Source organism: Octopus sinensis, linkage group LG2 (assembly GCF_006345805.1).
Source record: "Octopus sinensis linkage group LG2, ASM634580v1, whole genome shotgun sequence".
NCBI lineage: Eukaryota > Metazoa > Mollusca > Cephalopoda > Octopoda > Octopodidae > Octopus > Octopus sinensis.
Genome location: NC_042998.1, coordinates 178,427,958 through 178,443,584, shown reverse-complemented (window position 1 = coordinate 178,443,584; position 15,627 = coordinate 178,427,958). Strand labels below are relative to the sequence as shown.

General features: G+C 34.3%; 1 protein-coding gene across 7 annotated transcripts in view; it reads left to right on the top strand.

The window, feature by feature from the left end:
• Positions 1–15,627, top strand: part of LOC115232591 (dematin) — a 170,425-nt gene that overhangs the window by 100,934 nt on the left and 53,864 nt on the right. For 4 of the 7 annotated variants that reach the window (XM_036500486.1, XM_029802557.2, XM_029802559.2 and 1 more), the window contains one exon: positions 15,124–15,201. The exons of the other annotated variants lie outside the window; for them this stretch is intronic. In XM_036500486.1, coding sequence (XP_036356379.1) covers positions 15,124–15,201 — 78 coding nt within the window. The remainder of the gene's footprint in view (positions 1–15,123; positions 15,202–15,627) is intronic. 7 annotated transcript variants of the gene reach the window in all.

Below are 15,627 nucleotides of genomic sequence, written 5' to 3'. Positions count from 1 at the left end.
CTAGGAGAGGTTTAAATAACATGACTTCTTACTTCCTCAAAATTTATGAATCTGAGGCAGCTATAGCTATTAAAGAAATCCTTAGTTGTGACAGGTATCTGATTACATGGCTATGTTGTAAATGTCCTTTGGAATAGCAGAAATGTTTCAAATCCAGTTTACCCTTGCTCTATAAATCAAGATTCAAGCTTATGTAAAAGAAATAATTATGCCACAGTGTTTTGTGGTGTGGTGTGGTGGTAGGGACAGATCAGTCACCAAGTGGACTGTCTGAGAAGTGTTTGCTATTCTATATCAAGCCAGCTACTTTGTCCCCCTTGATTTAAAGACAGCCGTGTCAAATTATTTAATGCGGTCTTGTGAAAATTTGAGCAAAAAAGAAAATGTTTTTATCAGGATAGATGGGTGGAACAAATAAATAGTCAAACTGTTGTATTTTCTCTTTTGTATTCCTGTCTGATATTCCTAAACAAAGGCCATACTGTTATTTAGTGTAAGTAGACAAGTAGCATTTCAAACACACACGCACGTTTTATATTTTAGAGTATAACTTCATAAAGCTACTATCAGTGAAGGTCAAATGAATGCTGTTCTGGAATGGCAAAATGTTTTAAATACTTATGTTCGTCCCCAAAGCTTCTACATAACTACACTGGTTATACAGAAATTGAGCAAACAAGGAAGTTTCTACATGATCAGTTGATCTGCTCCAAATAGCTGCTAAATCTCCCTCAAATCACATTCTTCTGTCTTGTCCAATATACTCCTAAAACAATGGAGTGATTACATTACACTTGGAATGCTTTTGATTGTGAGTCAGCTCATATAGGTTAACCTTGGGTTAAATAACAACTACTATGTTGTCATAAAAGTAATATTACTAAATATATCCTCTTAGGAGAGGATATATTTAGTAAAATGGACACTACCTCTAGCTTAATCTGTCAGCCAGCTAATTGAATCTTCTCATGAATACCCTTTTGTTTCTATTATTGAAAAACTAACAAAAGTCATTCAATAACATGATGAGGATAATAAGAGTAGTTATTGTTAATAATTATTGTTATTTACATAAATATGGAACCTGAGATTCTATTTATTGACATAAAAGAAGTTGTGATGTTCAAGCCCTTCTGAAAAGTTTTAGTCTAGAGTTATTAAAAGTGTGAACAATGATTTCTAAATTAGGTTTGATTTCTGAAAAATTAGGTTTGATTTCTATTTGCAAGACATTAGTATTGAGGTATTGTAGTAATATAGAGATATTAAATCATCATATGCACTGAAGGTGCATGGCTCAGTGGTTAGATCATTGCACTCTCAATCATAAGGTTGTGAGTTTGATTCCCAAACTTGGTTGTGTGTTGTGTTCTTGAACAAGACACTTTATTTCACATTGCTCTAGTTCACTCAGCTGTAGAAATAAGTTGTGACATCACTGGTGCCAAGCTGTATTGGTCTTTGCCTTTCCCTTGGATAACATCGGTGGCGTGGAGAGGGGAAGTTGATATGGATGGGCAACTGCTGGTCTTCCATAAACAACCTTGCTTGGACTTATGCCTTAGAGGGAAACTTTCTAGGTGCAATCCCATGGTCAATCATGACCAAAGGGGGTCTTTACTTTTACCTTTCATATGGATAAAGTAATAATTGTTTCTAATATAGGTACAATGCCAGAAATTTAGGAGAAGAGGGTTAGTCTATTACATCGACGCCAGTACTTGACTGATGCTTTATTTTATCAGCTCCCAAAAAGCTTTGATAAAAAGCAAAGTCAACCTTGGCAGAATTTGCCCTGAAGACATTGTTACAGTGTGGACCAATGTCATGATGGTTGTAGAATGAAAGATGTGAAATGGTGGTGATTGAGTTGGGTTCAGGTTGTGTATAATGAATGTAAAACACCAGTGAACAATTAACAGAATTTTATTCACTACACATGTTGGCCTTGCATTAAAAATGCAACAACAAAGTTTTTACCCTGGAAATGACAATTCTGTAGTTATTACAAAAGTAGTTGGTTAAGTTGGCTCTGTAAATAAGCTGTCACAATAGGAGAAAATACCATGCTGGGTTCACAATTGCAAAACTGTAGCCGCTGCCTATGCGAAGGAATCATTACTGTTAAATGCAGCAAAATGAGAATGTGGTTAGCTGAGATGCAATTACCCACAAACTGAAATTTAGCTCCCAAAGCATGTCTATTTATATGCCTTGTTAGGGGATATTCTAGAAGATTCAAGAAAGTTGCATCATGTGGTTCTCAGTGCTGATTGGTCCATAATTTGGCCGATCACATGAAAAGGTTGTTACTAAGCTGTGATTTTAACTTGGTTATTTGTTGAATCAGTTTTGAATCTGCTACAACATAAAGGGCTGGAATACCACAAAGTATTTTGTCTGGTATTCTAGCAATTCTGCTCATCTGTTGCCTTAGTGATGATAGTAATAATAACTGTAATAAAGATTTCTAAACTAGCTATGTAGCTTCAGAGTTATTGACTGAATCTGAGAAGCTGTAACGTTTATACATTTCTTGAAAGTGTAATATACTTAATCCAAATGGTTCCAAGTGAAATTGTGTTGCAGACATTGTTTGCTGAGAATTTTAGCAGTAGTCATAATTTTAAAGATATAAATGAAGCTTTAAATGAAGGGCTGACATTGAGAAGTTGCAGGTTAGTTTACCCTCTGTCGTTCTTTAAATATCGAGTTAAGCTGTCTTGTAGTAAGGATTGAAAAAGATTAAACAGAGCATTGATATGGGACCTTGTTCCAAATTGGAGTACAACTTGCTTTATCAAACTTACCTGAAGCATAATCCTCACGGTCATTTTCTCTCTAGAAGATTCAAATCTCAAGTGAATTCCTGTTGAAGCCATTCTGCTACTTCAACTTGATTTACAACATTGAATGAACTATTGTGGCCATCACAACAATAACAAAAAAAGATGAGTTGAAACTATTCTAACCAGGAATTGAAAACTAAACTAATTTCCAGTGATACTAATGTTTTTAGAGATAATTCCTCTTAAGTTGTGTATAAATTTATGATAGCAGCATAATGGTTGAATGATTAAGTTACTGGACTGATATGCCAGTGGTTGTCATTTATATCTGAATGTTTAGTTGTTGTCTTGACATTGATTGGTGGATATAGTATAATGGTTGATAGTCATTATATTCAGCCCTGCTGAAGCCAACTTATGAGGTGTAGGTCGCAAATGAGAGAGCCAGGCCTACAAAGGAACCACTGTGTGATTGCTCAACATAGTAGACAAGATGGCCAAATCTTCTTCAAAAGACACCCTGCTATTTTAAAAATGGAAGGAGACATTGGAGATGTGCCTGACCAAGAAAAGATGGAATGGTCATGGCTGAATTGCCTTGAATCGTATGTCTTGTTAATCAGGACTGGCCTTGGGGTTGTACTACCATAACAACAAACAATATATGGTTGATGTTTGTTAGCATAGTGCTTTAACCAAACACAAGACTGGAGGATTAAACTTTATAAGAGCTTGGTAATTATACCTGTTATATAATTTCTTTTAATTACTTATCCTAATTGTGAAAAATGCTGCAGTTTAGAAATGAAATTCTTAGTCAGCCAAAATCTACAACTTGGTTTCAGTTTCCAGTTATAACTAATTTACATCAAATTATTTGCTTCATCAACACCCTTAAGGAAGGCATAAGCACCACAACTTCCCCTTCACTTTCCTCTGAAACCAGTTAATCGTAGGGAGTACTGCTCATAGCCAAGTAGAAATTACAAACATTTGATACCTGCCTGTATTTATTTTACTTATCAGTTTGTTTGTTTGTTTTTTGAAACCTGTTTGTTTATGTTTTTGATTTACATATAGCCTAGATAAAACCAGAAGGATGTTGAAATAAGCAGTTATGTCCTACATACCTGAAACACTGCTTGATGTTTGGTATTTCTTCCACCTACCTAGTCCTATTCCCCTAACTGTACATTTTTAATTAAACTAGCTGCCTCCAAGGTTTGGTGTTGCTTGTAGCAAGAATTATGATGATGATAATCATCATGATGGTAGTGGAGATAGTGAAAGGATGTAAGAGTTTTCTCGAGAAAGGAATATCTTGTAATGTAACTTTGATATATATATATATAATAAAAAAAACCAACAGTAACTCCCTAATTACAATGCCATCAAAATTATCAAATGTTTTTTTCCTGTTAAGACTCATCACCTCCCCTCCTAAAAATCCTTATTCTAACATAACATACATAAATACATTTATTTACATTTATACTTAAGAAGTGTGGTGTTATTTACAGAATTGTTGTGTTGTGTTAGCTTTAGTCTCTCTCCATATATATATATATATATATATTATATATATATATATCTGTGTGTGTGTGTGTGTATATATATATATATATATATATATATATATATATATTTATTTATTATATCTGTGTGTATATATATATATATATATATATATATTTATATATATATTATATCTGTGTGTGTGTGTATATAATATATATATATATATATATATATATTGATAAGTCTGGCTTTTCTGAAGAAGTGGATGCTAACTGTGGGCTGCTTTAAATAAACCACAACATTCTATGTTTGTATTGAGTACTCCTTCTCCAGCTCATTCTCTCCCTCTCTATTAACCTATATACATATATATATTTATGTATGTATGTATGTATGTATAATCTTTGAATCAAAACTATGGAAAACAACACAATCAAAACCATTACCAGCAACAACAACACGGATTTTCAGATTTTTTTTTTTTTTTTTTTACTTACATATTTATAATTATTTTACTTTGTTTGTCACATTTGTAACTATGTTTGTGTGTCAGTGTTTGTGCTCCTTTACTATCTGAATCTAATGTGTAACAACAACACAGCTGTGTAAATGTCACTTCCATGAAATTTCATCATCAACAAGTAACACTTCAAGCTGACATTTAAACATCACTTTACTAGTTTTTTTTTTTTTGTGTTTTAAACAGTTTATCAAATTAACATTCTTTTTAAATCAGCTTTTCTTTCTTACTTATTGTTGTTTGTTCTTCTCTTGTGCTGTTGTTGTTTTTTCTATTCTTTTTAATAATTTAATTTTTTACTCTTTCTTTTACTAAATTATCTGTTTTCCCAGTTTATTACTTAGTGTCTTTTATTCAATCATAGATACATACAAGTTTATTAACCTTATTCTGTCGTATTGGTTGGGTGTGTTTGGGATATTTTTCTTATAAGATTGTGCAATTCACAGCTTTTCCCTGATAGTGTATGCAGGATTTTCATTTACACACACAAAAACAGACACCATTTATCAGAACAAGTTGAAATGTTGATCTAGAGCTGTTCACTTGGCTATATCATGTGTATGGCTTTAGATTGACTCCAAACCAAATAGAGTTAAATACCATACTTTGCATCACAATGCCTCTTGTTGGGTATAACCTTACAACCATAACCTACAGTTCTATATTTAAGAGATGAGGAATTATGTACATTATTTACCTTTGACGGATATTTGTCCTCATCTTGTTTGTTGTTAACACAATGTTTTGGCTGATATACCCTCCAGCCTTCATCAGGTATCTTGGTGAAATTTCGAACCTGGGTTCTCATTCCTAAGGCATTTTTCGATGTTGTTATTATTATTATTACTATATGGCATAGTAGTTAAGAGTGCGGGCTACTAACCCAAGATTCCGAGTTCAATTCCAGGCAGTGACCTGAATAATGATAATAATAATAATAATAACATCGATAATACCTTAGGTATGAGAGCCCAGGTTCGAAATTTCCCCATGACACCTGATGAAGACTGGAGGGTATATCAGCCAAAATGTGTTAACAACAAACAAGATGAGGACAAATATCCGTCAAATGTAAATAATGTAAATAATGACCCATAACCTAAGTTATAAACTTTGAGTTTGTTAGCTTACCCATTCAGATATTCCAAATATATTTATAGTAAGTGTACTTTCAAGTAGCTAACCTTGTCTCTGTGATCATCAATACTATCCTTACCATTACGGTATTGAGCTGGCATATTTGTGTGTTGAGCAAAATGCTTAGCAGCATTTCTTCTGGCTCTTTATGTTCTGAGTTCAAATTCCACTGAGATCAACTGTGCTTTTCATCCTTTCAGGGTTGGTAAAGTAAGTACCAGTTGGGCACTGGGGTTGATGTAATTGACTTACCCCTTCATCTAAAATTGTTGGCCTTGTGCCAACATTTGAAACCATTATCGCAAGACAGGAGAATGACAGAAATTGTTGAGTATTAGGTCCGTGTCTCTCCACTCTAAGGTCAAATTTGTCTTTTATTCATTCGAAGTTAAAAATGGTTCAAAGCTTATGGGATATATCTCACAGTTGCAATGTATTTTATGGACACTGAAGATATCAATGGTTTAGACCTTTGCCATCATTGGTGGAATTTTAATTTAGAATGTAACCAAATACCATAAAACATTTTTCTGGCATTTACTGTTTTCCAATCTAGACAATGGATACCACGAACACATGAGAATTTCAGGAGACCCTCTCTGTTGTTGCACAATACGCTAGAAATAGCAGTCAAATCGCTCTAAAGTTACAATCTGATATACAAAAAAAGGACATATTGGATAACATAATCTATAATCTAGATAGCCTGATTATGTCTGTGAGCACTCTGAAAGCAGATATAAATTAGTAAGCAATGTAAATTTTACTTGTCTAACTTAATGGTCATAAATCAATTTCAAGTCAACCATGATTAAGCAGATCTATAATTGAAATGGTGGCCATCTTATCCTTCTCAGGCCATCTAGGATTATGTTATCCAGTTGGTTCTTTTGTTTTATTATACTATGTTATGATTTTAGAGTGATTTGGTTGCTATTTCTAGCATGTTGTGCACTCACAGAGCTTCCATCTATCTCAGCACACTAGTTTTGTGATCTAAAACTCGTATTTAGTAATGCCAATTTTACATGATCAGTATTACTCTTTTACTCTTTTACTTGTTTCAGTCATTTGACTGCGGCCATGCTGGAGCACCGCCTTTAGTCGAGCAAATCGACCCTGGGACTTATTCTTTGTAAGCCCAGTACTTATTCTATCGGTCTCTTTTGCTGAACCGCTAAGTGACGGGGACGTAAACACACCAGCATCGGTTGTCAAGCAATGCTAGGGGGACAAACACAGACACACAAACACACACACATACATATATATATATATACGACAGGCTTCTTTCAGTTTCCGTCTACCAAATCCACTCACAAGGCATTGGTCGGCCCGGGGCTATAGCAGAAGACACTTGCCCAAGATGCCACGCAGTGGGACTGAACCCGGAACCATGTGGTTGGTTAGCAAGCTACTTACCACACAGCCACTCCTGCGCCTATTGTATTGTTGTCGAGATAATAATTTAGATGCTTTATTGCAGTGTACCGTATAGACAGAGAAATATGGTCTATTGAATGAAGAATTCTCAGTCAAAACATTGAAGTATTTGGCATTGTAAGATATTTAACAGTCGTTATGATATTAAGAAAGTTAACAAAGGAGGTTTTTTATTTTTACATTGTGGTTTATTGATCTAGATTCTAAGTATTCATTAAAAATCTTCCAATAAGCTTTGTAGTAGACACCTGTTTTATTAAATGCTAAATCTTAAGATAGCATATCTCGAAACAAAGACTAGATAACAACAGATAGAAGCATCATCAGCCTTCTTTTAGACCATAGTTCTGCTTGATCTAGGAGAGCTGAAGATGAGAGGATTGAGAACTACTTAACAACAACACTTTTTTTTTTTTTGTTTTTAAAACTTGGACCATAAAAACAACTAAAAAAAAAGACAAATGAAATGAAAAAGAAAGCAAACAAAAAGAAATAAACCAAGGCATTCAGATAAAAAAATATAACAATATAAGAGTTGTAAGGTTTCTTGCAAAATTCCATTTTGTTTCCATTACAATCCAGTGAAGATTTTTAATAAAAATTACAGATTATTTTGTTTGGTTCTGAAACTATTTTCTTCATTGCATTCTCCACTGAGTCTGTGAAGAAAGCTGTAGTAGGTAGTAGGGAGAATGTTACAATTATGTTTAGCTTGAAGTAGGTCATTTGTTGTTGCGATGGTGGTGGTGGTGATAACACTGCCGCAGCAACAACAACAACAATAACCACAGTTACTACTACTACTACTGTGACTACTACTACTAGTAGCCAGACAAAATGCAAAGTACTCAAACAAATAACTATAGTTTTACTTAATAAGCTTCATCATGTGTGTGTGTAGTAGTAGTGTATACACACACACACAAACACACACACACACACACACTTGTGTGTGTGTGCGTGCATGTGTGCTCGTGTGTGTGTGTGTGTGTGTGATGAAGCTTATTAAGTAAAACTATAGCCATTTGTTCTGAGCATTTTGCATTTTGTCTGGCTGGTTATAGTTGCGGTGGTTGTGAAAAACAAACACACATAAACGGATAAATAAACAAAATAAGAACAAAAATAGGCCTTCCTAGTTAGGCGGGGTAGTGAACTGTGTGGAGTGGGTAAAAATGAGAGTGAGAGATATCAGGTTGTATTTTGTTTTGTTTTTGTTTAGGCATATTTTTTATTTTATATTCCATTGCTGTTGAAGTGGATACTTCCTAAGTCTACTTCCAAGATTTCTAAACAAGTTGCTTCTGTTTTCCCTCTTCCCTCTCTCACTAAACCCTTGTGACCCCACTTTTTCTGCCATCATCATCATCATCATCATCTTCCCCTCCTCCCAGGCTTCCTTACTTTCACCCCCTTCCTATCTCTATGACCTAACACTCTCTCAGGCCTGTTCATATCAAAGATATTCCCACCATCACAATGCTTCATTAGCTTTCATCCACATATACATGTGTGCACAGACACAAGTGTGTGTTTTATATCAGTAAATCATAAATCCTGAAAGAGAAGTACACTCCAAGTTATAGATCAGTAGAGTAATTAGATATAAAGATGCCTATGGCTGGTTTATGGACTTACCCTGGGTTTCACATCCATAGAGCACTTAGCTTTATGGTGTTTCTTCAGACCCTAATGGGTGGTGGTCTCTCTTATACCAAACCACTAATTTACATGGACATTATTACACCACTACCAGTAGTCAAGCAATGATGGGGTAACAGACATAAAGACAAACACACACGCACATATATGACCGGCTTCTTTCAGTTTTCATCTACCAAATCCACTCACAAGGTTTTGGTCAGCTTGAGGCTATAGTAGAAAATACTTGCCTAAGGTACCACACAGTGGGACTGAAACTGAAACCATGTAGTTGAGAAGCAAACTACTTACTACACAACCACGATGACACAAGGCCAGCAGTTTTAGGGGGAAGGGGTAAGTTGGTTACACTGAGCCCAGTACTAAACTGGTACTTTATTTTACTGACCCCAAACGAACAGAAGATAAAAGACCCTGGTGGGATTTGAGGTCAGTACATAAAGAATTGGAAGAAATGCAGCTAATGTTTTGTACGATGTGTCAACGATTCTGTCAGTTCACTGCCTTATGTGTGTGTCTTTGAGTGTGTACTTGTGTGTGTGTGTAAGCTGGCCTATCAAATAACATGTGTAAAGGATTGTTCCTGCCATCCAGTCTTGATGATTTCAGACTTCCAAAGTCTTTATAGCAAATTAGTTAGTCAGTGTCACCAGCACAAACCCTAAAAGAGAGATTTCACAGCATCACAAAAGATAACCTTATGTCCTTGAACATTGAAGAGAAGTGAATGGTAGTCTGTAATTAAGATCAGCATGTATTTTGAGAAAAATATACAAGATTTGATTGTCTGTCAAACAGTGAAATGTAATACCTGAAACCTGCAGGCAGTTGAAAGTCTCTGGTAGATCAGGAGATAATTTCACATGCACTGACTGCGGTCACATTTACACTTTCAAAAGCCAGTCTTGTCATTTGCTAAAGGTCATATATCAGAAGACCAACACAAGCATATGATAGACAGTAGGTGAGTAAGAAGTGCTGAGTGATCCAAATGGAAGGAACCTGCAGAAGAAGAAGACCAAGGAAAACATAGGTAGAAAAAGTGAAAACTGATCTCATGAGATTGAACTTCATGGAGTAAATGACAAAGAATCATAACAAGTGGCAGAGTTCTGTGATAGAGAAGACCAAAGCAAGTATGGAAAAGCTGGTATATGAATGAAAATGGTTATACTGTTTTTACTACTTTGTGTGTGTGCACGTGTGCATACACATACACACATGTGTATATGTGTGTGCTTATGTGTGTAATCTTGTTTTTGTGTATGTGATAGACAGGAAAGTCTTAAAAGTAATTTCAAAAGCCCATCTCTATAAACATTGACCCAAATAAATCACTTAGAGTACAGCTATTACACTACTGTGAGAGCAATTCCATGCTTGAACAGCCAACTCCAATGTGTTCATCTGTATCATTGATGTTTTATTGTAGACTAGAAACTGTTAATACTTCCTGTTACTATCAACTTATCATCAGGTAAACAGGCCATATTATCTCAAGGGAACACACCACACTGCATAAAATTTATTTTGTTCCCTTTACGCTCATGTGAATATAAAACAGAAAGCATCACACACACACACACATATATATATAACGGGAAGGTTTATGGAAATAAACAAAAGACGAAGGCAGGTGGAGTACAAACAAACAAATGTATTAGTATGGCGCTCAGGAATAGAAATAGAACAAGTCTTTTATGTTTCGAGCCTACGCTCTTCGACAGAAAGATACACAGGAAAAAAATGCATGTTGGAGCTAATGATCTATCATGGCGTTCCGTATGACTTTTCATGGGGTTTTATCTTCGTATATCTATGAAGGCATCACATATGCATGTTTCTTCTCCATGCCTAGGAAATATTTCAGTTTTAAATAGCTGTTAGCATTTAAAAATGTATAAGCAAGCTCTATACCTGAGGCTATGGTTTGCCTACTTATCTCTTCCCACATTTTCAACTATATCACTTGAAATAGCCAGCTACTAGATAGAAAAGCCTTCATTCACCAATTTTGCAATCATTTATCTCTTCATTGAACTGTGTCTGCCTCTTGTCTCTTCTAAAGTTTGAATTCAGTTCTACACATCTCTTACCTAAATTCATGGAAAAGCTTGAATAAAGACTGTCTGCTTGTAGAGCAGTGGTTCCCAAACTTTTTCAGGCTGCCACCCACTTGGTTCTAAGGCCACATTCCTAGTGCCCATTGTTTCTGTCCATCTAGTTGTTAAAATAAGTAGCAGATTACCTGGATTTTGTTTTTACCTGTGATAGACTGACATTTTATCCAGGAGAAAATTAGTTCTCAGCTGTTAGATTCTAAGAAACTAGAAATAACAACTAGAGTTTGAAATTCTTCTCATTCTTCATTACTGTTTCCTTTTCTTCAAATCTCATACCAAACACTTTGCCTAATTCTAGTATTCTCATACTCATTTCCCATCTCCCAACCACCATCCTATCACAGTTGAACCCAAACGTTAAGTAGTACATTAACCTCAAATAATTGCTTCTATGACTCTTCCTCTCAGCTTAAGAGGGCCTAGAAACATTGTAGGACATGCTCTTCTACCTCAGATTTTCTATCTTAGCATCACCATTGATGTTATACAAGCCTATATTCAGGAAAAAAAATGGTATTTACAGAAATTTCTTTATTATTGTTTGTTATATAATTCTTCAAAATTTTGGTGTATCTTGGTTGTAAATGAATTCAAAGAACATTGTCTTTAGCATTAAATAAATTAAATATAACTGGTATATTGTACTACAACATTTGAGAAATATGTCACAGTGATGTCATGTTGAAGCACATGTCTCATGTACTGAATATTATGAATTGATAAAGGAGCCTATATGTCACCCTTAGAACTACCAGAAATAACTATTTTATCTCCCTCAAATTATAACCCAGTTTTAAAATGGTGGTATGGTGACAGCTGAAATGCCTTTCATTGAGTATAGATTAGTTTGTAATAAATACAATTAATTCTTTTGCATTAGTGCAGTGTGAGTCATGTAACAGAAAACGACTACTGAATTTGGCTGGAGTGAATTTTTAGTTAATGTATTGCCGTTATTTCTTGCAGTTGACATATTTACTGATTCTATGATTTTAAGATGTCTTCAGACATTAGATTTTGTGCACTTGTATTTATTTGGTTGGCAAATGCAGACACTCACACACACACAACATACACACACACATATTGTAAAGAGAGAGAGAGAGAGAGAGAGAGAGAGATCAAGGTTACAGATGTTCCATTTATATTTGTGTGTGATTGAGACAGCTGGGTTCAGAAGTAAACGTTTTTGTGTGTTTGTATACATTTCTGTACATTTGCACGAGAGATCCGGGGGGGTACATACATTTTATAAGCTTCTGTGTGTGTGTACATTGTTTGTAAAAGGAAGGACAAAGAGAGAGAGAGAGAGAGAAAGAGGTAAGATTCTGGATATATATTTTCTATGTAAATATATTTACTGTATAAAATCTGTTGTATATCACCACACTTCTCTAACTTCCTTCCCATTTTGCCTTCCCGTCCTTGAAGTTAATTTCTTGAATTAACATTAAATCCATCTAATTTGATAATTTTGATTACCTGTTTATTGTTATTATTGTTGCAATCTTTAATTGTTGTTCTTGCTGTTGTGTATTTGATTTATATCCTTGGTTTATTTTCACTGCACTTTTTTTTTTTTGGTTTTGTTTCCACCATGGCTACTGAAAGTACTTTGATTTTACTAAGTTGATTATTTTGTCAGATAATATTTATTTAGAAGAAACTAGCAGACTAGGAAGATGGTGGTGTTGATGATGATGGATATACTTCCACTTTATCATAAAAGAATCTAAATCCTGCAGAGCTAATCTTCTTCTTCATCTCATTGAAAATTAATACAAAAAGAACCAGTAATAACACATCCCTTAGAGGCAGAGGTAGCTTTAATATATCAAGAATTTATATTGTATGGTATTTGATATGCCTGTATTTGTCTATGTTATTCATGTACATGGCACTGGTCACTCTCAGTTATTTCTCTTAGCTCATTTTTGTTTAAATTATGCAAATTACATAAGCCATAAATGTATTCTAATCCTTTTTGTATAAGTCCCTTGGCTGCTAGAGATAAATGAGGACAAATGTCATGTTGATAACACCTTTTGTGATAGAAACATGTCCCCTGTTGCTCTCATATCTTCAGACAATAAGCCTTCTTTTTCCTTAATGGTATACTAACTTGGAGAATTCTTGATTCCTGAGATTGTCTTTCTTTCTCACATGGAGCTGTCAGTTGCCATTTGATAATTGTGACACATTGCCTAGAGATGGTGATAGCTTTTATAAATCAAGAATTTGTATTGTATAGTACTTCATATACCTGTATTTGTGTTGTTCATATATATGCTACAGGTTACTTTAAGTTATTTCTCTGAGCTAATTTCTGTTTAAACTATAAATAGTTTGGTCAAAAGAGACAGGATAGCCCTGCTAAGACCTCACAGGGTTTGCAGGAATGATGAGGGACAGTGAAAAGGGAAGAAGAAACTATGATTCTTGTATTGCTGCATTAGAGAGTATCTCATCAAGATATCAAGTTGCACACCTACTTTATGGTCAAGAGGCACCAAGCCTCTTCACACAACCACCTAAAACTGCTTTAATCATATTAGCATAGAAAACCATTTGTGAAGCTATAAGAAGCAGTATATGGGGGTTGAATGAATCATCTATACTTCACATCTTTAGTAGTGTAAGTTCTCACTTCTTTAAAATAATAAGTAAATTTCTGGACAGCTTGCAGTATTGCTCTGAAAACACATGTTTAATGTATTTTCTGAGTCACAATATGTTCCCTTTCTACTATTCATATTTTGGGTGGTCTTTCTGTCCTCATGTTCTGGTTATCAGAGAACAAATGAACACGGAACTTGTTCATCTAATACTTAAGTGATCCTGCAAACATAGTTTATTAGATACAGCTGTAACTGTAAATACTTATTAGATTTCTAGAAGAATAATGTTTATCCGACTTGGCTGGAGTTAAATAAGCAAAAAGAATAAGATTCGTGAGTATGCTGTGAAGGAACTTTCCTCATAACATATGAACATTCCTTAGTTTTTGCTTTTACTAGACATAATTAGGATGTCTACTTCTCCCTGTTATATTACTGGTACTTATTTTATAATCTCTTTGAAAGATGACAGAAGTCTAACCTTGTAAGGATTTAATCACCAAACTGGAAGCTGTCTAATTGCAGTTCAGTTATTCAGTCTAGTCTGATACTCAAACTATTTATTCAGAAAATGTTAGAAGGACTAGCTATTAGCTTGAACTCTGCTAAATATTGACAAATTCTACCAAAAACATGAGGTAGAGTCATCATTTAGTGAAAATACAGTTATAAAATATAAACAGTTCCTTATCAGACATTTGTACACTATTGTATTAGAAGATTCTACAAGAAACATGAGTTGTATTCTCATATTTCTTGAGAGAAAAAAGAAAATAGATTTTTAACTCTTCTATCACATTTTCAGATCCTTCTTTGGACAATATCTTCAAAGAGAACAGCAATTCTATGATAACATTCTCTACTCCTTTTTATAGCACCTTCTCAATAAAATATTTGCTGAGAAGATTAGAAGAATTTTATATCCTTAAGATATGATTAAGAACAATGTTCTACCTTCTTCTCTAACACCATTTTGAATGGTGGCCACAACTACATGTGTACAATATTTTCCATATAAGTCCTTCTCAGAAGCTTACATTTTAGTTGCTTCATATTTAATTTTGGCCGAGCACTTCTAATTAGATATTTAAAACAAGATTACAAAACACAGTATTTCATCTGTTCAGTGTTAAATGTTAAAGACTTGCTGACTTTCAGTGTCTGAACTTTATCCACACAGCTGTGAGCAAATCACTATCAAACAAGGAACCAAGCACTTTGGTGGGCCATTACTCTTTCGTACACTTTTACACCATATTTTTAATGCATGCTTTTTTATGTTTTTTTGTTGCCTGTTTGTGTTTTTACAGTCAAGCTACCGCAGCCCCAGTCCTACCGGTTCCTACTCCTCACAATCAACCTCCAGTAGTTTGCGCAGGTTACAATCGGTATGTTAGTCTACAACACTGCTTCATTTTGTAACTTTTTATTTATTTTTAAAATATGTTTTTTTTTTTTCACTTTCTCTCAATTTTGTATTGCCATTTAAGTGTGTCTGCATGTGTATATCAGTACAATAACTTTGAACTAATATTGCCATTATTTCTGTCTTTCAGGTTTTCCTTTAATTTGAATTCTGTTCAGACTAAATAAACTTCAAAGAACTTTTTTTATATTAATGAGTTCTGAAAGCACAAAACATGAAATATTTGTACCAGAAATAATACTGTTTCAGATGAAAATAAGTCAGAACTAGTTATAATCAATTACTATCAATGGAATATTATAAAAAAGAAGAAAAAAATGAAATTAGTAGTCTGTGTGATATACATTTGAAAGAATAACTGGATTGGTATAAGTTTAAAAATATTGAA